This window comes from Neurospora crassa, linkage group I (assembly GCF_000182925.2).
Source record: "Neurospora crassa OR74A linkage group I, whole genome shotgun sequence".
In the NCBI taxonomy this organism is placed as follows: domain Eukaryota; kingdom Fungi; phylum Ascomycota; class Sordariomycetes; order Sordariales; family Sordariaceae; genus Neurospora; species Neurospora crassa.
In genome coordinates, this window is record NC_026501.1 from 2,747,978 (window position 1) to 2,774,150 (window position 26,173).

The 26,173-nt window shown below is 52.5% G+C and overlaps 9 protein-coding genes across 10 annotated transcripts; 4 read left to right on the forward strand and 5 right to left on the reverse strand.

The window, feature by feature from the left end:
• Nucleotides 1–19: 19 nt before the first annotated feature.
• NCU02565 (hypothetical protein) lies at nucleotides 20–2,134 on the forward strand. The gene is made up of 3 exons (XM_960603.2): nucleotides 20–569; nucleotides 745–1,718; nucleotides 1,788–2,134. The coding sequence occupies exons 1-3, from the start codon at nucleotides 227–229 to the stop codon at nucleotides 1,995–1,997; spliced, it is 1,527 nt and encodes a 508-aa protein (XP_965696.2). The 5' UTR covers nucleotides 20–226; the 3' UTR covers nucleotides 1,998–2,134.
• NCU02566 (alanyl-tRNA synthetase) lies at nucleotides 2,010–6,905 on the reverse strand. The gene is made up of 6 exons (XM_960604.3): nucleotides 5,839–6,905; nucleotides 5,431–5,576; nucleotides 5,341–5,367; nucleotides 5,238–5,273; nucleotides 2,772–5,180; nucleotides 2,010–2,695 (listed from the first exon to the last, which is right to left on the reverse strand). The coding sequence occupies exons 1-6, from the start codon at nucleotides 6,350–6,352 to the stop codon at nucleotides 2,510–2,512; spliced, it is 3,318 nt and encodes a 1,105-aa protein (XP_965697.3). The 5' UTR covers nucleotides 6,353–6,905; the 3' UTR covers nucleotides 2,010–2,509.
• Nucleotides 6,254–8,149, forward strand: NCU02567 (hypothetical protein). Its single transcript, XM_960605.3, has 2 exons — nucleotides 6,254–7,056; nucleotides 7,168–8,149. The coding sequence occupies exons 1-2, from the start codon at nucleotides 6,744–6,746 to the stop codon at nucleotides 7,806–7,808; spliced, it is 954 nt and encodes a 317-aa protein (XP_965698.2). The 5' UTR covers nucleotides 6,254–6,743; the 3' UTR covers nucleotides 7,809–8,149.
• Nucleotides 8,046–9,709, reverse strand: NCU02568 (hypothetical protein). Its single transcript, XM_960606.2, has 3 exons — nucleotides 9,193–9,709; nucleotides 8,943–9,071; nucleotides 8,046–8,797 (listed from the first exon to the last, which is right to left on the reverse strand). The coding sequence occupies exons 1-3, from the start codon at nucleotides 9,337–9,339 to the stop codon at nucleotides 8,342–8,344; spliced, it is 732 nt and encodes a 243-aa protein (XP_965699.2). The 5' UTR covers nucleotides 9,340–9,709; the 3' UTR covers nucleotides 8,046–8,341.
• Nucleotides 9,710–9,754: 45 nt separating this feature from the next.
• NCU10788 lies at nucleotides 9,755–12,520 on the reverse strand (the record flags this gene model as incomplete). 2 transcript variants are annotated; one of them, XM_011395009.1, is made up of 3 exons in its annotated part: nucleotides 9,757–10,918; nucleotides 10,989–11,315; nucleotides 11,391–12,461. In XM_011395009.1, 2 exons carry the CDS (start codon nucleotides 12,459–12,461, stop codon nucleotides 11,226–11,228), a joined length of 1,161 nt encoding a protein of 386 aa, XP_011393311.1. In that variant the 3' UTR covers nucleotides 9,757–10,918; nucleotides 10,989–11,225. The 2 variants fall into 2 exon arrangements, with proteins under 2 accessions (XP_011393312.1, XP_011393311.1); XM_011395010.1 differs by having other exon boundaries at nucleotides 9,755–11,315; nucleotides 11,391–12,520.
• Nucleotides 12,521–12,851: 331 nt separating this feature from the next.
• Nucleotides 12,852–16,230, reverse strand: NCU10789 (ubiquitin-protein ligase Sel1/Ubx2). The gene is made up of 4 exons (XM_960607.3): nucleotides 15,881–16,230; nucleotides 15,677–15,814; nucleotides 13,665–15,611; nucleotides 12,852–13,607 (listed from the first exon to the last, which is right to left on the reverse strand). Exons 1-4 carry the CDS (start codon nucleotides 15,957–15,959, stop codon nucleotides 13,192–13,194), a joined length of 2,580 nt encoding a protein of 859 aa, XP_965700.3. The 5' UTR covers nucleotides 15,960–16,230; the 3' UTR covers nucleotides 12,852–13,191.
• Nucleotides 16,231–16,508: 278 nt separating this feature from the next.
• NCU02570 (WD domain-containing protein) lies at nucleotides 16,509–18,075 on the forward strand. Its single transcript, XM_960608.3, has 4 exons — nucleotides 16,509–16,620; nucleotides 16,692–17,206; nucleotides 17,291–17,695; nucleotides 17,786–18,075. The coding sequence occupies exons 2-4, from the start codon at nucleotides 16,794–16,796 to the stop codon at nucleotides 17,976–17,978; spliced, it is 1,011 nt and encodes a 336-aa protein (XP_965701.2). The 5' UTR covers nucleotides 16,509–16,620; nucleotides 16,692–16,793; the 3' UTR covers nucleotides 17,979–18,075.
• NCU02571 (acetyl-CoA acetyltransferase) lies at nucleotides 17,448–20,369 on the reverse strand. The gene is made up of 4 exons (XM_960609.3): nucleotides 19,778–20,369; nucleotides 19,627–19,676; nucleotides 19,477–19,552; nucleotides 17,448–19,382 (listed from the first exon to the last, which is right to left on the reverse strand). The coding sequence occupies exons 1-4, from the start codon at nucleotides 19,843–19,845 to the stop codon at nucleotides 18,377–18,379; spliced, it is 1,200 nt and encodes a 399-aa protein (XP_965702.2). The 5' UTR covers nucleotides 19,846–20,369; the 3' UTR covers nucleotides 17,448–18,376.
• Nucleotides 20,370–20,550: 181 nt separating this feature from the next.
• NCU02572 (U5 small nuclear ribonucleoprotein component) lies at nucleotides 20,551–25,048 on the forward strand. The gene is made up of 5 exons (XM_960610.3): nucleotides 20,551–20,797; nucleotides 20,958–23,223; nucleotides 23,342–23,429; nucleotides 23,891–24,651; nucleotides 24,721–25,048. The coding sequence occupies exons 1-4, from the start codon at nucleotides 20,760–20,762 to the stop codon at nucleotides 24,454–24,456; spliced, it is 2,958 nt and encodes a 985-aa protein (XP_965703.3). The 5' UTR covers nucleotides 20,551–20,759; the 3' UTR covers nucleotides 24,457–24,651; nucleotides 24,721–25,048.
• Nucleotides 25,049–26,173: the final 1,125 nt, after the last annotated feature.

The following is a 26,173-nucleotide window of genomic DNA, read 5'->3' on the forward strand; positions in this document are numbered from 1 at the left end:
CCATCCCCCCTCCCCCATCAACCTCCACCTGTCGCCCCGTGTCCCCTTGACGATTCCACTCCACCACATTTACCGACCAGGTATACGGTACCTCGACCTTCCTTCTCACTGGCGCGGGGAGTTCAGTTGGAGCAGGTGGCGAAACGAACAGACCGTCAGCAACCTCCGGGATACTGCCCGGGCTTCATTCTCTCGCCCACCAACAATCTGGACTCACCCGGTCAGTATGGACTCGCAACTCGTCAACCAGCTGTTCAGACAGCTTTTTCGCCATCATCCGGCATGTCAATCACAGAAGCATCTCCGCCATCTTGCGACCGCGACAGCCCATAATGGACATCGAGTACAGCAATACCACAGACGACAGCAGCGACGACCATACTCGAGCCAGCGTCGTGGCGCGAGCTCTCCCGTGGGGGATGAAAGCCAATGGCAGCAGCGGACAAAGATCCTGAATCAGGACATGACAGAGGAGTACAAGAGAGCGCCAATGGTGACTGCGGCCGAGCTTTGGGGCAGGAAACAGAGACCACGTCGGGTCAAGATGCTCCTAAGGGACTTTATCGAAGGTTGGTTGCCGGTCCAAGACAAAAACATGGCGCATTACCCGAGGGGTTGAGAAATCCACCTACTTAGCTGCGACAGCACAAAGCCCAAGAATGAAAAAGAAAAGAAGAGAAAAGAGAAGAAGAAAGACAAGCACGAGACATTGACATTCTGTTTTCCTTTTGCACAATGCTGCAGACAGCCTCTACAATCCCAACTACGGCTACTTCTCCAAGCAAGTCACCATCTTCACCCCCGGCGAGCCCTTCGACTTCCCCAACCTCCGCGACGAGACCGAGTTCCAGAACGTCCTTTCCCAGCGCTATGTCGATTTCGAGGACAAGCTCGACGAGGTCGCTCCCTCGGACACGCGACAGCTCTGGTACACGCCGACGGAGCTCTTCCGCCCTTACTACGGCGAGGCCATTGCCCGCTACCTTGTGGCCAACTACAAACTGACGACCTACCCGTACCACGACCTGATCATCTACGAAATGGGCGCCGGCCGCGGCACGCTCATGCTCAACATCCTCGACTACATCCGCGACATGGACCCGGACGTGTACGCGCGCACGCAGTACAAGGTTATTGAGATCAGCGACTCGCTGGCCAAAGTCCAGAACTCGACGCTGATGCGGTCGGCCGCCGGCCGCGGCCACCTCAACAAGGTGGAAATCATCAACCAGTCCATCTTCGACTGGACGCAACCGGTCCCGTCCCCATGCTTCTTCCTGGCGTTCGAGGTCTTCGACAACTTTGCCCACGACGCCATCCGCTACGACCTGGCGACTGAGACGCCCATGCAGGCCGTCGTTCTGATCAGCGAATCCAATGACTTCTTCGAGTTCTACAGCCCCGTGCTGGATCCGGTGGCCGCGCGTTACTTCCGGGTGCGGGACGCAGCCACTGGCGGGCGGTATAAGGTGCCGTACCCGACCACGAAGCTGGGCAAGTGGGTTTCTTCCATCAGGCCGCTCCGCAGCACGATGAGCGAGCCTGAGTACATTCCGACGCGGCTGATGCAATTTTTCGATGTGCTGAGCAAGTATTTTCCTGCGCATCGGCTGCTGACGAGTGACTTCCATTCGCTGCCTGATGCCGTGCCGGGGGTGAATGCGCCGATTGTTCAGACCAGGTATCAACGGCGGCCGGTGCCAGTTACTACACCCTTGGTGAGTCTCATGGTCTTCAGTTTATCCTCTCGTGCCATACTAACCAGAACACTGTCTCGTCCACCAAAGGTCCATCAAGGCTATTTCGATATTATGTTCCCCACAGACTTCCGCGTGTCTGAACTTGTCTACCAGGCCATCACCGGCAAGCTGTCCCGGGTCATGTCTCACGAGGAGTTCATGCGCAGCTGGGCCTACCTGGAAGAGACGGAGACGCAAAGCGGCGAGAACCCGCTGCTTAAATGGTATAAAAATGCCAGTGTTATGTATACTGTATAAAACTAGATGGATCAGGTTTCGAAGACATCTTATCATCTATGTATGAAAAAAGTGGGAAAGCAGGCCCTTGTACATTGATTGTGTATGATTTATTTCAATTGAGAGCTGTAAAGTTGGAGACTTGCATTCTTTTGCCCACGTTCTTATCCCGCTTAGGTAGCTCCCTATTTGCCCAAATAAGACTATGACACCTGTTAACGTGCTGTGTGTGTGTGTCCCGCAAGTCCCTGTCATGAAGAGGAAGATGACCGACCTATACTTACAACTGACGTTGTCTACGTCCTTTTCACATTCTTTGGTTTTTATTTTTCATTTGTTTATCTTTTTTTTCGATCCATGTCATCGCTTGCTCCAACACCCATTCTAGACTGCTAAGAAATACACAACTTGGTTGTCATGTATAGAGCCAAGTGAAAGGACGGACTCTTTTCTGGATATCAACGAAACGGGGAGACGACACAAGACAATATCACTTGATGCTACTCCAACACATCGCTCTTTATTTTCTTTTCTCAGATGCTAAGATCTTTGAGCTTCTCAGAGAGCCACTCCTCAGCCTTCTTGACGGCCTCTTCGAGTTTCTCGGGCTCGGCACCGGCACCTTGGCGACTGGGCTCCTTGCCTCCAGTCTTGCCTCCGATGACGGCGCTGACGGCCGATGTCCACTGCTCGGCGGTAACACCCTTGGAAGAGAGGGCCTGGAGAGTTGAGATGGTTAGCATCGTTTAAGGTCGAATGATCTTATGTAGTGAGGGACGATCAGTGAGAACTTACAGTGCCGACATAAACACCATGCATAACTTGGTCGTCCTTGCTACCAGCAAAGACGTAGACGGACCTCTCCTTGTCCTTAGTCTTGTAGTAGGTGATAACGTCCGAGATGGCCTTGGCGTTAGCGGAGATGGGAAGGTGGCCAACGAACACCTTGGACTCCTTGTTTTCGTCCTTCTGGAAGTGGCTGGCGACGGTGTCGAGGGCAGTCTTGCTCTCAGCTTTCTGGCGCTTCTTCTGCTCGTCGACGACCTCTTTCTGAATCTTCGTAAAGCGGGTGCGGAGCTCCTCCTTGGTAAGGACGGAGATGGTGAGACCGTCAAGCTCGACGGCGGCGGCCTTGATCTCGGCAGCCTTCTGTGGGCCGTAGGCGAGGGCATTGATATGGTTGAGCTTCTCGTTGAAGACCTGAGCCTCGCGCTGGGCCTGGTGGGCACCCTCGCCGGTGTAGGCGACGATACGGCGGATGCCCTTGGCAATGCCGCTCTCCTCGACAATGATCAGGTCCTTAATCAGACCGGTGTTTTCGACGTGAGTACCGCCGCAGAACTCGACGCTGATCTTGCGCCACTCGGGGTTCTTTGGGTTCTTGAGCAGCTCGTCAACCTCCATGCCGATAGAGACGACGCGAACGGGGTTGGGGTAGGTCTCGCCGAAGACGGCACGGACACCCTCGATCTCGCGAGCAAGGTCGAGATCGACATCCTTGGAGTAGGCCTTGAGGTTCTGACGAATGTAGTGGTTGGACAGATCCTCAATCTTTTTGATGTCCTCCAGAGAAATAGCAGCCTTGTGGCTGAAATCGAAACGGAGCTTGTCCTGGTCGACCAGCGAGCCCTTCTGGTTGATCTCGTCACCAAGAACCTCACGCAGAGAGTGGTTCAGGATGTGAGTACCAGTGTGGTTGTTGCGGATAGGCTGACGGCGAAGCTCGTCGTATTCACAAACGACCTCATCACCCTCGGTAAGTTCACCGTACTCGAGGAAACCGTTGTGGACAATGTAACCACCATACTCCTGAACGTCAAGGACCTTGAACTCGGCAACGCCATCAATAATGATGCGGCCGGTATCGGCGACCTGACCACCGGACTCGGCGTAGAAGTTGGTGTTGTCGAGCAGGAGACCAAGTGGGGTCTTGGCAGGAAGATCCTTGCTGGACTTAAGGAACTCCTTGCCGTTGAAGATCAGCTGGACCTTGCCCTTGGTATCACCCTTAAGGAACTTGGCATCTGAGTTGGGGCGGGGAATGTTAAGAGCAGTCTCGAGCTCAGCGATCTGGTGAACGTTGAGCTTGGCGAATTCCTGGACAGCCTCCTTGACGGCCTTGGAAGCCTCTCTGGCCTTCTCGCGGGCCTCGTTAACCTCAGCCTCATCGATGGTAAGGCCACGCTCCTCAGCCATAAGCTTGGTAAGATCCTCCGGGAAACCGAATGTGTCGTAAAGTCTCCAGACATCGGCACCGGAAAGCTTCTTCTCACCGCTCTTGATGGCAAGAGCAGCGTACTTCTCGAACTGCTTCTCACCTCGGTCAAGGGTGACAGCGAAAGCAACCTCCTCCTCGTCAAGGATCTCCTTGATGTCGGTCTGCTTCTTCACAAGCTCAGGGAACTGCTCGCCCATCTGCTCCACCAAGGCGGGGAGGATCTTGGAGAAGAAGGTACCAATCTCAGCGTTGAAGTACTTCCTGGCATAGCGGACACCTCTGCGGAGGACACGGCGAACGACATAGCCGCGTCCGACGTTGTTGGGAGCAGCGCCGTCGGCAATGGCGAAAGAAAGAAGACGGATATGGTCGGCAATAACACGGTAGGCGGTATCGATACCATCGACGTCGTCCTTGCCATACTTGTCGGTGTATTCCCTGGCACCGGTAACTTCCTGGATCTTGGTGAAAAGAGGAGTGAAGATATCGGTGGCGTAGTTGGAGGTTTTGTCCTGGAGGGCAGATACCAGTCTCTCGAAGCCCATACCGGTATCGATGTGCTTCGCAGGGAGAGACTTGAGAGACTTGTCGGCCTGTCTGTCGAACTGGATGAAGACAATGTTCCAGACTTCAACCACCAAGGGGTCGTCCATATTGACGAGGTGGGCGGCATTCCGGCCGCCTCCAACCTTGTCGTAGTGGATTTCGCTGCAAGGACCACAAGGGCCCTGGTCACCCATCTCCCAGAAGTTGTCCTTCATGTTACCGGGGATAATGTGGTCCTCGGGAACACCAACCTCGAGCCAGAGGTTCTTGGCCTCGAGATCCGGCTCGAGACCAAGGTCTGGGCTGCCCTCGAAGTATGTGACATAAAGTCTCTGAGGGTCCAGCCCATAGACCTTTGTCAGAAGCTCCCAAGACCACGCAATGGCCTCCTTCTTAAAGTAATCGCCAAAAGACCAGTTGCCCAACATCTCAAAGAAAGTCTGCCGACATATGTTAGTGCCATGAGCTCGCTATATATAGACCGCATCGGCACGTACGTGGTGGTAGCTGTCCTTGCCGACATCGTCGAGATCCTGTTTAGGGTTATGTTAGCAATTGCTCTTGGTAGGCCAAGCGTTGGAGGAGGGAGCCGGGACTTACATTGTGTTTGCCACCCGCGCGAATGCACTGTTCCAAAGGGTCAGTAAAGGCTTGTCAACAACCATATTGCAGCAGACGACGAGATATCACCTTTTGTGTGTCAACCGCACGCTTCAGCTGGGCCATATCCTCCGTCTTGCCAATGGTGCCCAGGAAGATGGGCTTGAACTGATTCATGCCCGCATTTGTGAATAGCAATGTGGGGTCATTGTGAGGGACGACCGACGACGAGGGGACTGCGCACAGGAGGCGAAAATGGTCAGCGCATTGCAAACAAAGGTACCATGTTGAACGATAGTGTCTAGGGATGGCAATGAAAGCATCGCGGCGTGTCTTGGCCCATTGTTGCGGCGGGCGCATGCAGGTGAAGCATGTGGGAATGCCCTCTCAGGTTTCTCTTTTCTTTTTTTTCTCCCGCCGCGACGGACAGGACAGGGCAGCGGAGGGGAGGGGATGAGGGGTAGCCAGCAATCATGTGGCGGAGGGATGTTTGCATACCGACATTGTGACCCCGCTCTGCAAAAAAGTCCAAAAAGGTCTTGCGGACCTGGACACCAGTCCACTGAGAATCAGAAGCCATGACGGGCAGAGTTGAAGACTGAACAAGTGACGACGACGAAGAAGAAGAAAAGAGCCGCGAGGAGGAAAACGCGGATCCGGTCGAAACGCGCTCAAGGGCCGGGAAAGTGGAGGAATTCGCCGTAGTGAGCGTGGTGCGTGTGCGTGTGCGGGTCGTGGTGGCCGTCGGTGTTGTCGGGGTGCAGGTGGTGAGCGGCTTCGTGGACTTGCAGGGCGTGGTGACTGCTCGAAGATTCTCGAGCGAGGAGGGCGGGATCGGCCTAGTAATAGTCCTGCCGCGATACTTGTGGAAGGTTCGTGAGCAATGACTCAAGCCCTTAAAGGCTGGGGGCAGTCTCGTGCCACTGCAGCTCCTGCTCCCGCTGGTTCCAGGCCCATACGCAGAGAACCAGCGCAACGACAATCCCAACCTGTTTGTCACAAGACTCTTCATTCTTTACCGAGTTTCGTCTGTCTCCCACCAAAAGTCGGCCAGCGAAACCCAAGAGCCTAGTCGCAGCGCTAGTAGCTAAATTAAACACCACCTTTGTCGCGGCAACAGATCTGACAATCTAGAACCTACCGCTTAGGACCGGCTGCTATCTCTCGCCAACCCAATCTCAATCAGGAAGCTCAACGCAAGGTGATTGGCGCAAATCACCCAGGTCACCCGGAGCCTCTACACTAAGGTATCACGGGTATCCAATACCCTGCAGCTAGGTATCTGTGGTACCGGTCGTGCGGGGGAGAGAGACGGAAGTTTCAAACGTCAGTTGCGGTCTGGAGGAGGGTTAAAAGACGGAGAAAGAGGAGGTTCGAAGGCGAAAATTGGCCGCGGGGAGAAAATGATGCTGACCCATTTCCAATCTGGACCACTACCACACCTGGTTGCGCCCACCACGCCCACCACCGCCAGCACCATGGAGATGCCTGGATATGGATACAGTATGATGAACCAGCATCAGCAACAGCAACAACAGCAACAACTCAACTATCACAACAACGACAACAACAACAACAACAACAACATCAGCTCCAACCAATTCATTCGGCAACAATATGTTGCACCTCAACCAGCACCATGTGCGCGGAAGCGCAAAGCCGATTCACAGCCTGAACACGAGCGCCTCTCCAAGCGCATGAGCCTGTTGAATCTGGGTATGTTCCGCCACCGCCACCGCTCCTCTCTTCCCTTATCTCCTATCATATCAGTGACATAATGTCTTCAGTTCCACCGCTCAGTCACTAACACGACCCAACCCACCACAGAACACGGCGGCCATAGGTTATACGTCTCCGTTGGGAACCCACAAGCGCAAAACTCCTTCTCATCTTCATTCCCATCTACTACTACACCTCCCACCACATTGCCATCATCATCTTTATCGTCTCAGACCAACCAATACCCTACCGCCGCCGCCGTAGGTCAAGATGACACCGAATTCATGCAAGTCGACAACACCAAGCACAAAGTGTACATCTACAACATCGAAGATGAGCTCTCCTCTGAGAGCGAGGCCGAACAAGACGGCAGCAAGCTGGTTTTCCTCCCGGATATCGAGAGTCACCTGCGACAGAACCGCATCCCGGCCCAGGTGCTCAATGCCCAGCCACTGTCTGTGGAGTCGGATATCCTGAACAAACAACTGGTGCTCTACAGCGTGCCAGCGTCCCTTACGGTCCCTGAGGAGCAGGATAGCGTGCGCAAAGCCATCTTGGAGGCGCGCGCCCGCATTCGTGAGAAGCATCTGATGGAGAGTCAACAGCTGCAACAGCAGCAAAGGCAGCAGCAGGTCAACAATACACTGACGGATACGGTGCAGATTATTCATCCCGGGTCACTGCCGCAGTTTGATACTGGTGCTGCTGCTGGTGATGAGGTTGATGATGATGCTATGGAGCTTGACTAGACTAGACTGTACAGAAGTCTGGTCTTTCCACGTGCGATCAGATCAAAGCAGGGCAGCGCAATAGCAGTTTGTTCAGGTTTGTCTGGCGTTTGAAAATGGATCTGGTACACACAAAGGGATGGGCATGGTAAAAAAGGTCCCCACGAAACGGATATACGGGGAACAAAACAACAGCGAGGCGTTATGGCGTTTGCTTTTTATCTTCAAAGGCATGAGGTTCAAACACGCATGATGATGCCTCGAAATTGGGAGACATTGCCTGGATTTGTAAGTTAACTTTGAGCTTCATCAATACCATTTATCAGTACTTTGGCTATCTCGGCTGAGCTCAAGTGATCGCCACGGTCCTTAAGGTTGTTCCTTCATTCTGGCACAATCAATGCAAATCAAACATGTGAAAGTAAGACAATGCTATACCTGCCGATCCAACCAACCATCTAATCATCCCAGTTGATTCGAATGCCAAGATTACGAACGAACCCCAAACCGACGAAGCCTTCCTACCCAAGAAAAAAAAAAGTTTGTCCAATCACTCAATCACGAAAAGGATTCGTTCCACCCGTTCCCTGCTGCCTTATCGGCGCCGGTGCCTGTGTCTGCGCCTGTGCTTGTATCGACGGTGGTGGTCCAGGCGGCGCTTCATATCGCTCGTTGCCATCGCCGCCAGTTCCAGAGGTTGGTGGCACTGTTGTTGACACCGGCGGTAGTACTGGCGCCTGTTGCATAGGATCCACCTTCGTCGCTCCATCGGGCGGCTGCGCCATAGCCATGGCCATGGTCGGTGGAGGTCCCGGGTACATCGGGGGACGAGGAGCGTCGGGGTCATAGACTGGTGGGGGAACTGGGTACATTCCGTAGTTTCCGTAGGGCTGTTGTTGTTGGCTGCCGGGTCTGGTAAGAACAGCAGGGTTGCCGTAAGGCCGGAAGGTTGTTTGGGGATCAGCGTAGCGAGGGTCTACGCGGGCGATATCGTCGCGGGCGACGAGCCACTTTTTGGGTTGTGTTAGTCTCTGTGGTCTTCGGACGGAATGGAATGGATTAAATAGGGTACAAGATGGGCGTAGAGGAAGGAGAATGATGTAAGGATCTGTGGGAAACACGAGAAGAGAAGAGAATAACAGAATGATTGCTAACCCTGTGATACGCCATGGGTGGTTGACCCTTCGTTATCCGCCTTTTGGCGTGGAGATAGCCTAGTATGAGGTAGAGCCCGAAGAAGGTACTTAGGCCGAGGAAAAGAGACCATTTGACGATGACGCCCGTCTGATGTTCAATGATGATAGGATTAGCAAAGGAACTGGCAGAATGTTACTGATAGCCTGTCTTTGTCGCCATGGATGTTGGAGGAGTGAGTGACCGAGTGAACCGAGGAGGCACAACTTACTCTTGTGTACCAAAAGGGGACATAACAACTATTTGGGTCGATGAAGCCATCTGCCCCCCGAGTACAGTTGCTATATTCTCTTATCTCCCGTGAGACTATCCTCGATAATAAGAGAGTCGGTTTGACTATCGACTCAGACGCCGCCATGATGGTCTATTCCAAGCCAGCAGAATGTGAACACGAGTGTGACAAGCAGGAACACTCTAACAGAGGTATGTAGGCAACACTAATGCCCAAGTAGACAAGTCCGAAATTCCAACGTGTAGTTATTAGTTGGATATATCGAGACACTGATACACCAAGCCAACTGTGAGCTCCGGCTGTCAAGAATGTCGGCGGAGTCTGAGGAAGGATATGATAAGATAAATGATGGGGCTAGAAGGGGGAATTAGTGATAAGAACAAGAGTCAGAGACAGAAAGTGAAAACGAATGAACAGGGTAAGAGGAAGTGATCAGGAACCAACACTCTTTAGAACCTTCCTCCTGCCGCCCAGCAGCATGGGATCTCTCGTAGTAGTAGCAGCGGTCTTGCAAGACAGGAGAGAAGGAAGAGTGTAATGCCGGGTTTGTGCACTGAGCGATGAGACAGAAGAAGTAGAGGACCCAGACACACGTAGTGCCTCCTGTGAGTGGCGGCGACTACAACCTAGGCGAGAGACGGAGGGAGAGGAAGACGGCACAGAATTGCCAAGACTTGGGGCCGAGAGCAGATTACTCCATCAAGAAGACAGATCTAGAGAGACCTGCCTGCTTTCCTTCACTCCATCTCCCAAAAATCTTGTGATACGTGCTCGGTCGTGAAACAGCACTTGTCCCAGTCATCGACAGGGTAAGCGCAAATCACAGCACACGTCTGAATGGAAGGTTCCATGATTCACGATAGGGAGGCCGACCATGTGTCCTGGGCGTCCGACACTAGTCCACCAAATTGTGTCTATCTATTCCTTCCCTGGGTAGACTAGAGTTGGTACCTCATAAGCCGCAATAAAGGACACAGTCGGGAGTCACCGTAAGGGGCAGTCATGTATGTAAGAGAAAGGATAAAATCTGTAACCAGGGGCTTCTCTTGTCGTTGCAGTGCATGGTCGTGGTCCATCCCCAGATCGCGCTTGCTTGACTTGCTTGCATACAAGTCGGCCGCTACTGTGGCAACCCGGGGATCCGGGGCAAGTCGACTGCGAGTCTGCAAGCCACAAACTGCAGCAAAGGTGCAAGCGGGCATGATCCCAGTTCGAATGTAGCAAAGGCTACGAAACGGCAGTGGTGCTCGGGCGGTTGGTTTGTACGGCAGAAAGGTTTCATCAGACCTGAGGTCGTACCCCTTATCTGAGTTTCAGTTGTTTGCCGAGCCGGAACCCCTGAAGAGTTACACAGGCCATGTCACTACCTTCGCCGGTAGTGGCTGGCGGCAGCGGTTAGGCCATCCTTTCCTGTCCCGGGTATCGTAGGCTGGCCGTGGCAAGTCCCTAAGGCTGGAATAAAAGAAACACCACAGAAGCGAGCGCCTGGTAACTCGAACTTGATTCAATCCGGGGGAAACGGGTAAGGTTGCCGTCGGGGTTCATACAGGAACTGGGAACCCGTGACAACTAACCACCAAGCTCAAGCCTGTGACGGATACTTACAAGGACCGCTGAAGGGACAAAGGTTCAGACATGTCCTAGATCGCTGCCCTTGTGTGCATTGCCTGCCGCGAATATCGGATGTCTTGCAAAGATCATGTACCTACTCGATAAATCAGGTCTCGCCCGCATGAAAAGTGGCCTGTATATCTGGTGTACAGAGACACACTTACGGCCTCCTGATTGTCGGATGGAGAGATATAATCTCGGAGTCGTGACACATTGGGTGTCTTGGAATACTAATTCCTCGCGACGACTTGGCCTTCTGAGATGAGGCAGGTGAGAAACCGTTGGTCTGATCCGTCAAGTGATCGTTCCGAGCTGTGGGGGCCCAGAGGGCAGCTCCTGGGTTCCCTCTTGTTCTTTCTTGCCTTCTCTTTCTCTTCCCTTTGGCAAAGCGTTCCAGGCCTCTAATCCAGCCACTTGTCTTCGTTCGGATCGTATCCCAAGACGTCAGGCTCAATATTGAGGCTTTGCAGCATCATGAGCATGGTAAATCCCTAGCAGCAACACGTGCGTCAAGTTAGCCCCTGTTTTTCTGTCAGTGACACTCACCTTTGCCACAGTAACCTTACCGAGTCCTCGCAATTGTCTTCCACACTTCCGTTTCCATCGTCATTGTTTCCAGCTTCTTGCGAAAATCGCCGGTTGTCATCATCCTCATCGCCGCTGACATCGGAGTTTTCGATATCCCGCTCATCAATATCACCTTTTCCCTTTCGTTTCTTCCCTTTCTGCCCCTCATCGTCCCAAGCAGAATGAAACCCCTCCCTCTGCCTCCTCCTCGTCTCCCTCCACGCCTTGGCCCCGCCCATATCCGCCACCCTCCCTTTGATAAGCTCAAACAATTCCTCTGCTGCTTGTCTGCTCGCGAGCTTCCATTTCTTTACTAACCCTTTCAACTCCGCGTCAATGACTGTTGCGTCCTGCCGTCGTAGCTCCTTGCTCTCCTCGACAGCAGCCGTCCGTGACGCTATCTCGATACGCTTCGCCTGCCTGATGAGATCCAACTGATTTTGCATAGTGACCAAATGAACCTTCGTCTCCCTGTGAGACTTTTGCAGTCCGGCTAAGATGTCGTCACTGCCATCTGGACCAAGCTCACTAACAACTGCCCCCCTTGCGAGATGGTTTAGATCAACGGAAGGACGCGTAGAAGTGGTACTGGAGACAAAAGAAGTTCCTGACCCGATCCTACTTCGCTTCTGATTGATACCAGAACTGGTAGCTCGAGGCTCTTGCCCCTGCTCTTGCTTGTTGCTCAAATCCAGAATGGGTAGCTTCGCGTTCCGTCGTGCACTCGTACTGGGGCCAGCAGCGCTGGCACCACTATAGTGGAGACTGTTCTTTGATGCTTTCCTCGCTGCTGGCGTCGATACCGAGGAGAAACTTGTTTCTTCGTCGTCGTCGTCGTCGTCGTCTTCTTCCTCCCCTTCTGCCCTGGCATCGACGACGCCATCACCGCTACCCACCGCCGCTCGTAGTTTTGTCGTTTTACCCTGCTTCGTCGCCGTGTAATCTGTTGGCTTGTCACCAGGCGGTGTGCGATTGATCATGGGAGATCGAAAAGGCCTCCGCAGTGTAGCGTTGGCCAGCTCGACGCGGCGGCGCTTGGCTGCTGGCCCTGGTGTTGTGCGAGATGACATCGTCTTAGGTAAGAGGCAGGTTGGTGGATAAGGGGTTGCGCGCCGGTTGGAGTGTGAAGGAATTGGTCTTCGTGGGGTAAAAAGTAGTATTAGATTGCGTGCGGTTCATTGCTGCGCTCTTTGAAGTGCAACGTGACGTTGCGGTCTAGTCCGATGAAAAACACGATGGGTTGAAATGTGATTGTGAGATGAAAGAACTACCGCAATGCGAACGGAGACTGGGGATCATTTTAGCGAGTCGTACCTGCTGTAGTAGTTAGGTATCCATACCGGGCAGCTGCATCAAGGTCTGCAGAGGAGGGTCCTCACGATCATTCAAAGCAAGCATCCTCCCAACTGAACCATGATTAAAGTCCATTCAGGCCAAGAAAGAGAGCCGGGTTCTGTTGCTGTCGATCGACTCCCATTCAGCATCATCCGTTTGCTTGGTTGGCCCGCAGATGTCTGCGTTGAATACAAGTACAAGTGCTTGGCCTGAAAGACGTGTTAGTGGGCACGTGGGTGACGCACTAACAGCAACATCGGCTTCTACCCTGTAGAATAGTTCAAGAACGGTGCTTGTATGGCTACTCTCAACCATAACCATTCCAACGTCTGTTATAGTATACAGCGTATGTATTCAATACCCAAGTACACCATCGCTCATTAATAGCTCAAAGAATACCGCTTATGGTAAAGACTAAAGATGCAGTGGGAAAAAAAGAGTTGCAAAGCCGTGCCAACCAGCTGCTCAGTGGCCCACGCCACCAACAGCCCATTGCCCAAAGCCTGGAGCGCCAGGTTGGGGGAAAAAACCCCCATTTCCTGCCTGTTGTTGCTGTTGTCCATTAGCAAACGCTCCGCCAGCTGCTCTACCTACGCCTTGGCCTTGCTGTTCTTGCGGTTGGCGCCTAGCCTCATCTTCCTGCTGCCGCCGGGCTGCTTGTTGTCGCTGTTGGCGGTACAGTACCAAGAAGACAAGGGCGGCGGCGAGACCCATGATCACCAACGTCTCCAGGATGTCCCCTTCCTCAAAGGCACCCAAATCGGAATCGGCACCAGGCATCGCATCCTCATAGCCATCATACATGTCATCTCCGTAATAGCCCATCTCATCCTGTAAGAAATTATTGATCCATTCACTGAGCGACCATTCTTTTTTCTCGGCTGCTGATTGTTAGCTGGGTTTCTTTGATATGTCCTTGGTCAGGGGGTGATGCTCACTTGGCTCGTCTTGGATAGAGTTGATCCGGCCGTTGGTGAAAGTATTCCAGGCGCTTCTCGCTCGCAGCTTCAACAAACTGAGAGAGACGGGGAGATACGCCTCATCGTTCGTTTCCAGAGCAGTGTCGTAATACCGCTTGGCAAGATGATAGTCTTGGGTTAAGCCAATGCCATTTTCATGCATCCAGCCCAGGTTCCACAACGCCTGCGCGCTCTGGTAATGTTCTGAAGCGGCAGTATAGCACTGAACGGCCTTATCAACATCCGCATCTGTTCCTATCCCGCCAAGGTAATAGTCACCCATCTTGACAGTAGCGTCAATATTACCCTGCCTTGACGACCGGGTCCAGTAGATGAGTGCTAGTGTTGGGTTTTGAAGGAGTGTCAGCTTCTGGGCCTTGGGACACAGCCACTGCGGGATAGTCAAATAGGACTTTTGAGGGTCGAGTATGTACGCAACATTGTTCTGAGCGGTTTCATATCCTTGCTCTGCCGCGTGCAGGTATTCGAGAAATGCCAACTCAATCTCACCCGCTTCGTAGGCCAAATTAGCCTCAGCCCACGACGAGACAAACGGCTCTACCTTCTCAGCGACCGCTTTGTAGTAATTAAGTGCGACCTCGCATTGTCTCTCGCGGCCAAGACCGAAATAGGTCATCTCTCCGATATAGTAATATGCCTCCATATTGTAGTACTTTGCCGCCAGGTCCAGGTGATGGTTTGCTGCGTAGATATCCTCATCGGACTGACCTTGATCAAGGTACAGCGCAGCGAGCTGCACATGTGAGGGTGGATACGCAGTCTCGGCTGCCGCATTGAAGAACTTGAGCGCCAGATCGAGGTTTTGTTCCACGCCGTAACCGTTCAGATACATCAGTCCGAGTCCATGGCGAGACTGTTGGTCTGCTTGCTCATTGCCGCGCCTAAACCAGAACTCAGCGAGCCTGAAGCTCTGTTCAACACCCTCTCCTCGCAGATACATGCGTCCAATATAGCCAGCTGCTCTGCAACTAATGGTGTGAAAACTGGGCGTCTTGTTTTCGAAAACCTGTCCTTTTTTATTCCAGGTTTTACTGGCCACCTTGAGAAAGTATTCCCTAGCTTTGGCGTAGTCACGCGGGAGGTTTCTCTGCCCGTCGTAAAAGATACGACCCAGGTTAAAAGTCGCCTTGACATCGCCCTTCTGAGACATCAGATCAAGGTACTCGAGAATATCCTCGATAGAAGCCTGTGCGTCAGAGGTGGGGTTTTTGTGAGGTGCGTTCTGTCCCGAACTAGACACACTCGCTCCTACACCATATGTACCTCCAAGCTCGTCGGCGATACGGTGAGATTCCGATATCCAGCTCATGCCACCGGGGGGTCCTGACCGGTACCACGCAATTGCTTTATCAGCGACCCTTTTGTAGTATTTTACCGCCGTCTCGCAGTTCTTCGTGGTTCCGATCCCTGCATAGTGACGATGCGCCACAGCCATCTCGGCTCTTGTATGGCCCTGGTTGGCAGCAAAGGTATAATAAAGCAGAGCTCTGGCCTGGTCCGGCTCCACGGCGCCTCCCACTCCTGTAGAATACATCACTCCCATCATGTACATTGCCGAACTGTTGCCATTGAGCAAAGCGAGCTTTTGGTAGTAACCGAAGGCCGTCTTGAGATTCCTGGGATGGGAGAAGTTGCCGTAGAAGTTCATGTCGCCCAGGATATAGAGCGCATCAGAATTGTTCTTTTGTGCGGACTCTTCGAGGAGCCTGGTCGCATGGAGGAGCGGGCCACTGACGGCATCGTGGGAGGAAGCAGGCGATGGAGCAGTAAGTCGGATGGCCGGTAATGCCTTGGAAGCAAGATGTAGAACGGTTCTCAAAATGCCGGGGTTTTTTCGTATCTTATAATGCAACGGTTGGTGTAGCTTTCGCAATTCGACCAGAGCGGCGTTGACAAGGGCAGCACCTGTTTATCTGTCAGTTAGTTGTCCTTCCAGCCCTGAGCTTCCGTCTTTGTTCGAGTGCGCATACCTGGTTGTACATGCTGTGCGGCAGGGAGCTCGGGGGGGAGTGTATTGCCTGTTGCTCCATTGGATTCATCTCCGGAAAGTACATGTTGTTGGTTGTTTGGCACGTCCGCGTGGGAGAACACAGCAACCTGCAATAGCACTGGGAACGATGATGTCAGTGTCTGGCGCTCCAGGAGAGCAGAGTGGCCTGGGTTCGCAAGCATACGGATTATGTACAGAAGAAAGCGCCTCATGGTTGTCGACTTTGGAAAAGTAGTAGAGGCAAACCCAGAGGAAAGAGTCATGCCATTATCAGACTCGTGATGTATTAGCAACAGATTGTCAGCAATAACGTTGTTTGCAGTCCGTGGTTGTCCGTTGCAGTGGGATCCAAAAAGGAGCAGATGTGGTGCAAGTATTCGAGCTTGTTAGGTCGATTGAATATCAGCACTCTTTTTAGACGGGACGTATGTCGAGGTAAATCACGTCAACAAATCGTGGCGTAGTCACTACCAGTAGCTACAGTACACCTTTACTGTTGTGTAGTGGTAGCGTCCACAGCAGCCGCGAACCAACGCTATCATAATACCAGCTGTCCAGAGTGAACTTGAACACCCAGCGTGGACTTCCCATTTTGTAATCGTTCTGGAGCGAGCTCGACAGGGGTCCGCACTCCTACCCCCGGGCGCCCGCAGAACTCAAAACCTCGACAACCGCGTCCCGTCAGTTGTAGCGTAGGTACCTGGAGGTGCTTTTGTGATTGGTCAGTCAGCTGGCGGACAGCTGCCGCGGCTTGCGATCCGAAGTGCGCTTTTGAAGGAGAGAAGTATGTAGTTTTCATTTCAAGGTTCAACTGTGAACTCAAAGAACATGATAACAGCAATAAATCTTCGAATAATCCCTAATTGTGACCAGTGAATTATAGCACAATCTGTTTGGGAAGTCGGATTACTCTTTTTATCTGATGTGAGTACCAAGTACAGGTAGACATTAGGACCGTTCAAGACCGAAGCATCAAGACTAAGAACTTTGTACAGCTCAAATCGACTTACAACTGAACGGAGAAGTCTCTCACAAATCTTTTGCGAACCATTGTACCAGAGCGAAATCTTTCAGCCCCCGAAAATAAACCAGTCACAATGTATGCCCTTTCTTGCACCGACGGGTTCAAATATCCTGGTTCCGAACCAACCTACATCACAGACATCATCCCCGTGTCTGCTGGGCTAGCAGCCGTTGGATCCGACCAAAGTCTCTCCATCTTCAACCCTCTGCGTCTCAACCAGGGACCTCTCAAGAAAGTCCAGACCAACCATGGGAACATCAGCTGCGCAGAGGTATTCAGCGTTGGAAACTCGATCGTTGCCACAGCAGGCGAGAACGGGACGGTTTCGCTCTGGGATCTGAGAAGCGATGCGGCCAACACCCCAGTGTTGCAAATAGGGACGCCAGGCGAAGGTCCCGGTTTGCTCTCACTTGCTTGCTCGGAACAGACAAACACATTAGGCGCCGGCACGGAACTGGCTAACCACCAAGCATCCATTCTTTTATGGTAAGACTTTACGTACCCAAGCTCAGCTCACCTGCTGTTCGACACCTTCAACCAGACAAAATCTCACTAACTTCCAAAAAAAAGGGATCTCCGCTCCCCCCGCGTCGCCAAAATCCACTACGACGAAGTCCACAGCGACGACGTAACCGAGCTCTCCTTCCACCCCACCAACCCTCACCTCCTTCTCACCGGCTCAACCGACGGACTCGTCAACGTGTGCGACACGCGCATTACGGACGAGGACGAAGTGGTCATCGCGGCCTTCAACCACGGCTCCGTGCACCGGGCCGGCTTCCTGAACGAGACCGAGGTGTACGCCGTGTCGCACGACGAGCGGTTCGCGCTGTACGACATGGGCGAGACGGTTGAGAAGGGCTCGCCGACGCTCGACCTGGGCGACATTCGCAAGGTGGTGGATTGCCAGTATTTGTGCAACGTTATCCCGAAGGTGACGGGTGCTGGAGCGGTAATTGGTGCCGGAACACAGGAGTGAGTTTATTCCCTGGGACAACTTTGCCACTTTTTGGTGAAAAACCAGCTTTTGAGTATGTGCTAACCACGTATGGGGGGGACGAATAGTCAAGAACTGTTCCGGTTGATCCATCTATCGAAGAATGGTGCTTCATGGAGCCTGGATAGTGAGACTGTGGTAGGTCTTCCGGGGGCACATGGATCCGAGATTGTTCGCAGCTTTTGCTTTGTTGATGAGCAGCAAGTAGTATTTACTGCCGGAGAGGACAGTTGCATCAAGGCGTGGCGGCCCAGTGTATAAGCAAGTGCGCAGTCACTTAAGCCATGAATTTATTGGGGTTTGAACCACATCCATCCCAAAATCGAATTCGTGTCTCTTCATGAGTCGCAAAGCAGTGAATTCAAATCCGTCATGGTTTCGAATGATATCAACTCTTTGTATGACAGCTATGGTCTGAATTACGTCGAGAACAATCTCCCGTGTATGGGTTGGGTTTTAGTATTATTAAAGGCTTGACTTAGCGAAAGGCAAGCTAGTTGTCGATCTATCATTAATCATCAAAACTTTTTATTAGAATGTTATCCTCATGTGGTAATCACAAGGCATGTATGCTTTTTCGTTCTGCAAAACTCCGCCCCGCGAGCCATGTGGAAAGATATGTGGGTATATAGAACGATCGAGACACAAGCGCCAACCACTTACTGCAAGTTTTCGATAACGATGGCAGAAGCACCACCGCCACCGTTGCAGATACCAGCGCAGCCAATCCTGGCCTTCTTCTCAGCCAAGACGGAGGTGAGGGTAGTGACAACACGAGCACCGGAGCAGCCAAGAGGGTGGCCGATGGCAACGGAGCCACCATAGACGTTGACCTTCTCGGGCTCGAGGCCAAGGATTTTCATGTTGGCAAGGGCAACAACAGAGAAAGCCTCATTGATCTCGTAGAAGTCAACGTCCTCCTCCTTGATACCGGCATGCTTGATGGCCTTGGGAATGGCAAGAGCCGGGGCAGTTGTGAAGCGCTCAGGCTCGTGAGCAGCATCGCCCCAGCCAAGGATCTTGGCGATGGGCTTGATACCAAGCTCCTTGAGCTTAGCCTCGGAGACAAGAACAACGGCAGCGGCGCCATCGTTGATGGGGGAGGCGTTGGGAGCAGTGACGGTACCGTCCTTGGCCTGGAAGACGGTACGGGCGGACTTGAGCTTCTCGATGTTGAGGTTCTTGACCTCCTCATCGCGGTCAATCTTGATGGCAGGCTTGCCGCGGCCACCCGGGACCTCGATAGGTGCAATCTCCTTGAACAGACCAGCCTCGGTGGCGGCCTGGGCCTTCTGGTACGAGTTGATGGCATACTCGTCCTGGGCCTCACGGCTCAGTTCATGGTCCTTGGCGCAGAGCTCGGCCTGAACACCCATGAGCTCCTTGCCATATGCATCACGGAGACCGTCGGACTGGATACCGTCGACAAGGCCGCCGTCGCCGTACTTGACACCAGTGCGGAGGTTCTGCATATAGTGGGGGACGTTGGACATGCTCTCGGTGCCGCCAGCGACAACGATGTCTGCATTGCCAGTCATGATGGTCTGGGCGCCAAGGATGATGGCCTTCATGCCGGAAGCGCACACCTTGTTGACGGTGGTGGCAACCACCTTGTTCGAGAGACCGGCCTTCAGGGCGCACTGGCGGGCAGGAGCCTGACCGACACTGAGGATAAAGACATGTGGTTAGTATTGTGCTGTTCCAGGGTCGAGTCGCGGCGGCGCGTTCGCTGCGCACAAAGGAATCTATGGCTACGTACCCAGCAGAGAGGACATTGCCAAAGAAGACCTCCTCAACATCCTCGGCCTTGATTTCGGGAACGCGGTCAACGGCAGCTAGAAACAGGAGTGGTTAGCTAAGGACACGTTTCATCTAATACTCCTCTCGAAACCGGTTCTAACCGACGTACACTTGATGGCATGGGCACCGAGCTGAACAGCAGAGAGGCTGGAAAGCTGACTACAAGTTCAGAGATATCAGCAACGCGAAGTTCACGCTTCGTCCCTCCTGTATCGTTCTGACAACAGCTCCAGGTCAGCCGACATGGCGGGGTAGCTTACCCAAGGAAGGACCCCACAGGGGTTCTGGCGGCAGAAACGATGTAGACGGAGGGAAGACCGGTAGACATGATGGCTAGTTTGGAAGCTTGGAGTTGAGGAAAAAGACGGGTTTTGGAATTAAAGATTATGGAATGAAAGCGGGTGAAGCCAGGTAAGAACAGTGAAGATGTGGGAAGCGTTGTTCTAATAAAGCTCAGCCCGTGACTACCAGGATTGTCTTTTGGACGCGGGACAGGATAGGGGAAATTGTTGAGACGACGGGGACCTTGTAGCTGTCACCTCAGGTCTTCTCACCGCCTTCAACGCGAGGTCTTATCAGTCTTTATCCGGAAAAGTGCCGATCTTCAGGAATAAGAGAAATGGACCCTCGCAGACTTTGACAAAGTGGTGTGAGGTGTCCGATGCCGGCGGCAACTGGCTCTCTTCCCATGATACCTCTTGAACCCGTCTTTATAGACTAGGATGTGGCAGCTTGGGCAAGGGGCAGTTGTGGGGGTTTATGGAGTGTTAGAACCCTGAGGGGCACCGCGATGGCCTGGATGGTTTCTGACGTGGTCCGCTGCGGGAATCTGCTTGCATGTCTGCCGTGGACCCGTGGTGCCATCATTGCGAGCAAAGATTTTATCAGATGATCTGATAATGTTGAGCAGTAGATCTGCGCACCAGCCACTTCCTGTGGTCGATGCCGAAGCTAGCGCCACATTGCTAAAACACTAGTCTCTACCATTTAAATGAAGTCTGCCATTTTTTCATTAGTTGCAAGGGACCTCCAAGTTTAGCGCTACACGGTTGAAGCTTGGTCCACTGCGCGCCGCGGCGAGAGTTCACTGGTTGACATCAGCCTTGCGCAAAGACAGCGACGAAAATCCAGCAAACGTTCCAGTCAAGATCTCTGAACTCCCATTGCTCAACAACGCGACAGCTACCCTTTTCGAGACAAAGCGGCTTTGGAGTAACGCTCAATTATCATCGACGATACACGATGGACGACGATTTGTACGACGAGTTCGGAAACTTCATGTACGTATCATGCTATCTCCATGACGTCGTCACGTTGCAGAAGGATGGTCTGTCTGGGCTGTGTTTTGGTCAAGACTCCATCGTCTTTTTGAGGCTAATGTCCAATCTTGCTTACTTTATGATGCTCTCTCCTTCGGCGGTGCTAACCATTGATTCGTAGCGGAGATGCTGAAGCCTCCGAGGAAGAGTCTGAACATGGTGTCGACGCTGGAAACTACGTTTACGATGATTACCCAGAGGAAGCCCCAGAAGCTCCGGCTCAGGAGATGATGGAAGTTGACGATGAAGGCCCCTCCAACGCCGTTGTTCTCCACGAAGACAAGCAGTACTACCCGACAGCCGCACAGGTCTATGGCGAGGGCGTCGAAATTTTGGTTCAAGAGGAGGATGCGCAACCGTTAACACAGCCGATCATCGCCCCTGTCGAGCAAAAAAAGTTCAGCATCGAAGAAGCAGACCTACCTCCCGTATACTTTGACCGCACGTTCATGGCCGATCTCATGAACTTCCCCGAACAAATCCGTAACGTGGCTTTTGCTGGACATCTACACCACGGAAAGACAGCATTCATGGATATGTTGGTGTTAGAGACGCACGACATTGCGGACAAACTTGAGAAGCGAACGGGAAAGAAGCGCGACGAGCAGCTGCGGTACACAGACATTCACATCCTCGAGCGGGAACGTGGGTTATCCATCAAGGCTTCGCCCATGAGCCTGGTCCTCCAAGGAACAAAAGGAAAATCACATCTCTTCAACATGATCGATACGCCAGGTCATGTGGACTTTGTTGACGAAGTTGCGGCTTCGCTCAGGCTTGTGGATGGTGTCTGTTTGGTGGTCGATGTCGTGGAGGGGGTTCAGGTCAACACAGAACAGATCATCAAGCACGCCGTTTTGGAGAACATCCCACTCACCCTCATTGTCAACAAGATGGACCGGTTAATTCTCGAGCTCAAGTTGCCGCCAAACGATGCCTATTACAAACTTAAGCATGTGATCGAAGAAGTCAACACTGTCATTGAGAACACAATTCCAGGCCGAGGTGAGGAGAGGAGGTTAAGTCCAGAGAGAGGAAATGTTCTGTTTGCCTGCACGTCCATGGGCTGGTGTTTCACTCTTCAGTCATTCGCCAAGATGTACTCGGACACGTATGGTGGTGTCAACTCGGAAGAGTTTGCGAGGCGCCTCTGGGGAGACATCTACTTTAACCCGCAAAAGCGAAGTTTCACAAGGAAACCCATCGAAGAAGGAGCTAAGAGGTCCTTTGTCAACTTCATCATGGAGCCGATTTACAAGTTGTACTCGCATACGATTAGCGAAAGTCCGGAAGAACTGAAGGGTACCTTGAAAAAGTTGGGCATTCAGCTCAAGCCATCGCAGTACAAGACTGACCCCAAGGTCTTGTTGAAATTGGTTTGCGAGCAGTTCTTTGGGCCATCTACCGGGTTCGTAGACATGGTCTGTCAGCATATCCCATCGCCGGCTGAGGCTGCAAAGCAAAAGCTCGAACAGTACTACACAGGCCCTCTGGACAGCAAGGTTGCTGAGTCTATGCTGAACTGCGACCAAAATGGCCCGCTTGTGTTGTATGTGTCCAAGCTGTTCAGTGCTCCCGATGCGAAGAGCTTCTATTCGTTTGGCCGTGTGATGAGCGGTATTGCGCGCCCTGGCACAGAGGTCCGCGTGCTTGGCGAGGGTTATTCTATCGACGACGAAGAAGATATGGCCATGGGGAGGATATCCGATGTCTTCATTGCCGAAACACGATACAACATCCCAACCGACGGCGTGCCCGCTGGTAACTGGGTTCTGTTGGGCGGCGTGGACAACTCGATCGTGAAGACTGCCACTATTGTGGAGAAGAAATTTGAGGATGATGAGGACGCCTACATCTTCAAACCTATTTCGCACTTCACCCAGTCCGTCGTTAAGGTTGCTGTCGAGCCCATCAATCCGTCTGAACTACCCAAGATGCTTGACGGCATCAGGAAAATCAACAAGAGCTACCCCCTCATTACCACCAAGGTAGAGGAATCGGGAGAGCATATTATTGTTGGTACTGGCGAGCTATACATGGACTGCGTGTTGCATGACCTACGTCGTCTATATGCCGATATGGAGATCAGGGTATCGGATCCTGTGGTTCGATTCTGCGAGACGGTACAGGACATGTCCGCAACCAAATGCTACGCCATTACCCCCAATAAGAAGAACACCATTACAATGGTGGCGGAGCCATTGGAGGATGGTATCGCGCAGGACATTGAGTCCGGAGCGGTCAGGATTCGGGATCCTGTACGAAAGATCGCCAAATTTTTCGAGGAGAAGTATGGCTGGGATCTCCTTGCAGCCAGGAGTATCTGGGCTTTCGGTCCAGACGAGATGGGACCCAACATCTTGCAGGATGACACCTTACCATCAGAGGTCAGTTGCGAGTTCCTTTCCCATGCTCGGGACACCAGTTGCCGTTCTACCCAGGTTTTTGCGGTGATCGTCGAAACCGGGCCGTCTCTTACTTCCGGGCTACTAACACGATGAACAGGTTGACAAGAAGCGACTTAATACTGTTAAGGATTTTATTCGCCAGGGCTTCAACTGGGCAGTCCGGGAAGGCCCGCTTTGCGAAGAGCGTAAGTTATCTCTATCTCTTCTTTGAGCGTCTTGCATTCGACTGCCGCCGCGTGCCTATGCAGTCATATCTCCTAGCGGCTACAGATTTGGCCGCGCTTGACACCATTAGTAAAGACCTGCAGTATGGGGGCTCCAGTGACCTGCTTAAAGTGGCAGCTGGGAGGGAGGCCCCAAAGCAGGCTATGAATGCAGCCTTCACTACAGGATCTGGTCCCTCTTTTTTTGCCAGTGCATGATGCCCTTGTCAGAAGGGGGTTCTGGGCGTTCACAAGCGGGGGAGTCTCAAAAAGTTGCAGACTGCAACGATGAGGCACCTTGCGAACACCACCTCGGCCAACGTTGGCTGAATGGGTTCGGCTCACGAGAACTGCTCAGTCACGCTTCCGGGCCTCTTCTCCCACGATATACACGTTTTCCCCCCTCACATGTCTCATGGGTGCTAACCTGTCTGTGAAACCAGCAATACGCAACACCAAGTTCCGACTCATTGACGTGTCGCTTGCCCAGGAGGCCATTTTCCGGGGCGGTGGTCAGATCATCCCCACGTCCCGCCGCGCCTGCTACAGTTCCTTCTTGATGGCCTCGCCTCGTCTGATGGAGCCCATGTATTCAGTTTCCATGACCGGTCCTCAAGATGCCGTCAGCACGGTCTACAACATCCTGGCCCGCCGTCGCGGCCACGTCCTGTCCGATGGCCCCATTGCCGGCACCCCGCTCTACCGCGTCAACGGCCTGCTGCCCGTCATCGACAGTTTCGGCTTCGAGACCGATCTGAGAATCAACACGCCCGGCCAGGCCATGGTCAGTCTAGTTTTCGACAGGTGGAACATTGTTCCCGGTGATCCGCTGGACAAGGAGATCGTCTTGCGTCCTCTACAAATGGCTAACGCGCAGGCGACGGCGAGAGACTTCGTGCTCAAGACGAGGCGGCGCAAGGGCTTGAGCGAGGATGTCAGCGTGGCCAAGTTTCTGGAGCCCGAGTTTTACCAGAGCTTGATAGAGAGCGGCACCTTGGGTGAGGCGTGAAGCACCTAGAGAAAACTGGGTGGGTGAGGCGACGAATGTGGCTTGTCAGTTTTTTCACGCCGTTTATGTAATTTCTGGGTAGAGGTGGTCTAAGCATTCCTGGTGGAAGGGGGGCGTTCGTGTGATTCCATTTCAGAAAATTTTTGCCGGGAATGAAAAAGCAAAGAAAGATAGATGTTCAATTCAAATGTCAAGGTAAATGGTCACGAAAAGCCTTGTCACTCTTGAAAACGATGTTGAGGTGATCTAACTTGAATGTAATAGGGACCGCATATGTGCGACACTGAAACACTATCAGTGTACGTTAAGGAAGAGAAGCCGGATAGATTCGTCAATAGTTCCTTCCTTGAGAAGGAACCTCGGCCACATCAGTTTTGCTTGTTGCCGCGCGTTCTCGGTTCCCTTTTGTTTTGTTCTATGTTCGTTTTCCATTTGCCTTCTGCAACTGAACATGAGAAGGGAATCGAGTTCAAGCCGAAACACCAGTGGACAAAGCTCCAGGGGGACGTACCGGGAGATGTGATGCCAAGGTACGAATCCAGCGTAGTCAACGATCAATGGAAGTGTACAATCGAATACCTATGTACCGCACGCAAGCAGTGTATGTAAAGGCCAAGCATTAGGCGCAGTACCCGCCGTTTTTCTACTACCGCTTGTTGTACGGTTCCCAGAACAAACGTGGAGGTCACTTTATATCCGGTGTACCGTGGCATGGCAGCTCAAACGATGACTTATCCCGCTCTTCTCGGCATTAAAGCCACTATTAATCGTTGGTTCTTTCCATTTTCATTTCCCCTTCTCTTCATCCAGCATGCTTGGTATGGAGTAATGTATGTATACCACGGCGTGAGTACAGGGGAAGACCGGAATAATATCTTGGTACACTGTAGTTGTCCTTTGCTTGAACCACGAAGCTGCTAGTTAGCGGATGATCGGATACTATTCCGGTATCAAACCCTCTCAAACGTGACTTCCCTCGGTTGAACTTGCAAAAATGTGGACAGCGAAAAGGAAACCACTCGGTGTCAATTTTTGTTTTCCGCGGCTTTGTGAGGGAGGGGGAAAGGAAGATGGGGGGTGGTTCGCGCTTTTCCGACCCGACCTGGTCCGGTAAGATACATCAATTTTGCGCAGCCTTTGCTGATCGTTTGATAATCATGTAGCATCAGCACCAGGTTGGAGATGTGGAGGATTGAAGGCAATTCTGGCCTGGGCATGGCATGGGTGCTACATGGATAGACATGGGGAAACTCTTAGAAATGAAGCGAACAGGCTTGACAGGCTGACAGGATGCACTTGATGGAGGCTTGTTGGTGCTTGGTGGGAGCGAGGAAGCTCAGATGGTAATGCTGATGGGGTCAACCAAGACACCTCTCGATAGAGGATCCATGATCAGATATTAAACTCATACACTTGGTTCTGTAATGTACACCACACTTCGCCTGTATCGAGTATACGGTGTGTGTGGACTGGATGTGGTGACTTTGGTGCTTTTCACTGATAGGTGCAATTGTTTGAACGCGAGCAATGAAGCAAAGGTACGACCTTCTGTTTTCGTTCAAGTGTTCCTGAATGGCTGTAGAGTGTGTCAATCACCAACTAAAAAGGAAAGGACTCAACGGCCACTAGCTCGTGGACATACGGAGGCGGTGATAGTATTCGTGTGTTGTTTCCCCTGCGCGTAGAGTACCATATGTGGCTGGATAGAAGTAACCGT

What these genes read in the sequence shown, in the direction of transcription:
- NCU02566 (XM_960604.3), bottom strand. Translation starts at nt 6,352, where the DNA reads ATGAAGAGTCTTGTGACAAACAGGTTGGGATTGTCGTTGCGCTGGTTC. An exon ending in AGAGCGGGGTCACAATGTCG is followed by an intron (nt 5,577 to 5,838) that starts GTATGCAAACAT and finishes TCCTGTGCGCAG; the next exon opens with TCCCCTCGTCGTCGGTCGTC. An exon ending in GCGCGGGTGGCAAACACAAT is followed by an intron (nt 5,274 to 5,340) that starts GTAAGTCCCGGC and finishes AACCCTAAACAG; the next exon opens with GATCTCGACGATGTCGGCAA.
- NCU02570 (XM_960608.3), top strand. Translation starts at nt 16,794, where the DNA reads ATGTATGCCCTTTCTTGCACCGACGGGTTCAAATATCCTGGTTCCGAA. An exon ending in CAAGCATCCATTCTTTTATG is followed by an intron (nt 17,207 to 17,290) that starts GTAAGACTTTAC and finishes TCCAAAAAAAAG; the next exon opens with GGATCTCCGCTCCCCCCGCG. An exon ending in ATTGGTGCCGGAACACAGGA is followed by an intron (nt 17,696 to 17,785) that starts GTGAGTTTATTC and finishes GGGGACGAATAG; the next exon opens with TCAAGAACTGTTCCGGTTGA.
- NCU02572 (XM_960610.3), top strand. Translation starts at nt 20,760, where the DNA reads ATGGACGACGATTTGTACGACGAGTTCGGAAACTTCAT. An exon ending in ATGACACCTTACCATCAGAG is followed by an intron (nt 23,224 to 23,341) that starts GTCAGTTGCGAG and finishes CACGATGAACAG; the next exon opens with GTTGACAAGAAGCGACTTAA. An exon ending in AGGCCCGCTTTGCGAAGAGC is followed by an intron (nt 23,430 to 23,890) that starts GTAAGTTATCTC and finishes CTGTGAAACCAG; the next exon opens with CAATACGCAACACCAAGTTC.
- NCU02568 (XM_960606.2), bottom strand. Translation starts at nt 9,339, where the DNA reads ATGGCGGCGTCTGAGTCGATAGTCAAACCGACTCTCTTATTATCGAGG. An exon ending in TCCCCTTTTGGTACACAAGA is followed by an intron (nt 9,072 to 9,192) that starts GTAAGTTGTGCC and finishes ATTGAACATCAG; the next exon opens with ACGGGCGTCATCGTCAAATG. An exon ending in CACCCATGGCGTATCACAGG is followed by an intron (nt 8,798 to 8,942) that starts GTTAGCAATCAT and finishes CAACCCAAAAAG; the next exon opens with TGGCTCGTCGCCCGCGACGA.
- NCU10789 (XM_960607.3), bottom strand. Translation starts at nt 15,959, where the DNA reads ATGACTCTTTCCTCTGGGTTTGCCTCTACTACTTTTCCAAAGTCGACA. An exon ending in CTTTCTTCTGTACATAATCC is followed by an intron (nt 15,815 to 15,880) that starts GTATGCTTGCGA and finishes CATCGTTCCCAG; the next exon opens with TGCTATTGCAGGTTGCTGTG. An exon ending in CGCACAGCATGTACAACCAG is followed by an intron (nt 15,612 to 15,676) that starts GTATGCGCACTC and finishes ACAGATAAACAG; the next exon opens with GTGCTGCCCTTGTCAACGCC.
- NCU02565 (XM_960603.2), top strand. Translation starts at nt 227, where the DNA reads ATGGACTCGCAACTCGTCAACCAGCTGTTCAGACAGCTTTTTCGCCAT. An exon ending in CCTAAGGGACTTTATCGAAG is followed by an intron (nt 570 to 744) that starts GTTGGTTGCCGG and finishes ACAATGCTGCAG; the next exon opens with ACAGCCTCTACAATCCCAAC. An exon ending in TGCCAGTTACTACACCCTTG is followed by an intron (nt 1,719 to 1,787) that starts GTGAGTCTCATG and finishes CGTCCACCAAAG; the next exon opens with GTCCATCAAGGCTATTTCGA.
- NCU02567 (XM_960605.3), top strand. Translation starts at nt 6,744, where the DNA reads ATGATGCTGACCCATTTCCAATCTGGACCACTACCACACCTGGTTGCG. An exon ending in CATGAGCCTGTTGAATCTGG is followed by an intron (nt 7,057 to 7,167) that starts GTATGTTCCGCC and finishes AACCCACCACAG; the next exon opens with AACACGGCGGCCATAGGTTA.
- NCU02571 (XM_960609.3), bottom strand. Translation starts at nt 19,845, where the DNA reads ATGTCTACCGGTCTTCCCTCCGTCTACATCGTTTCTGCCGCCAGAACC. An exon ending in CCTGTGGGGTCCTTCCTTGG is followed by an intron (nt 19,677 to 19,777) that starts GTAAGCTACCCC and finishes CTGAACTTGTAG; the next exon opens with TCAGCTTTCCAGCCTCTCTG. An exon ending in CGGTGCCCATGCCATCAAGT is followed by an intron (nt 19,553 to 19,626) that starts GTACGTCGGTTA and finishes TCCTGTTTCTAG; the next exon opens with CTGCCGTTGACCGCGTTCCC.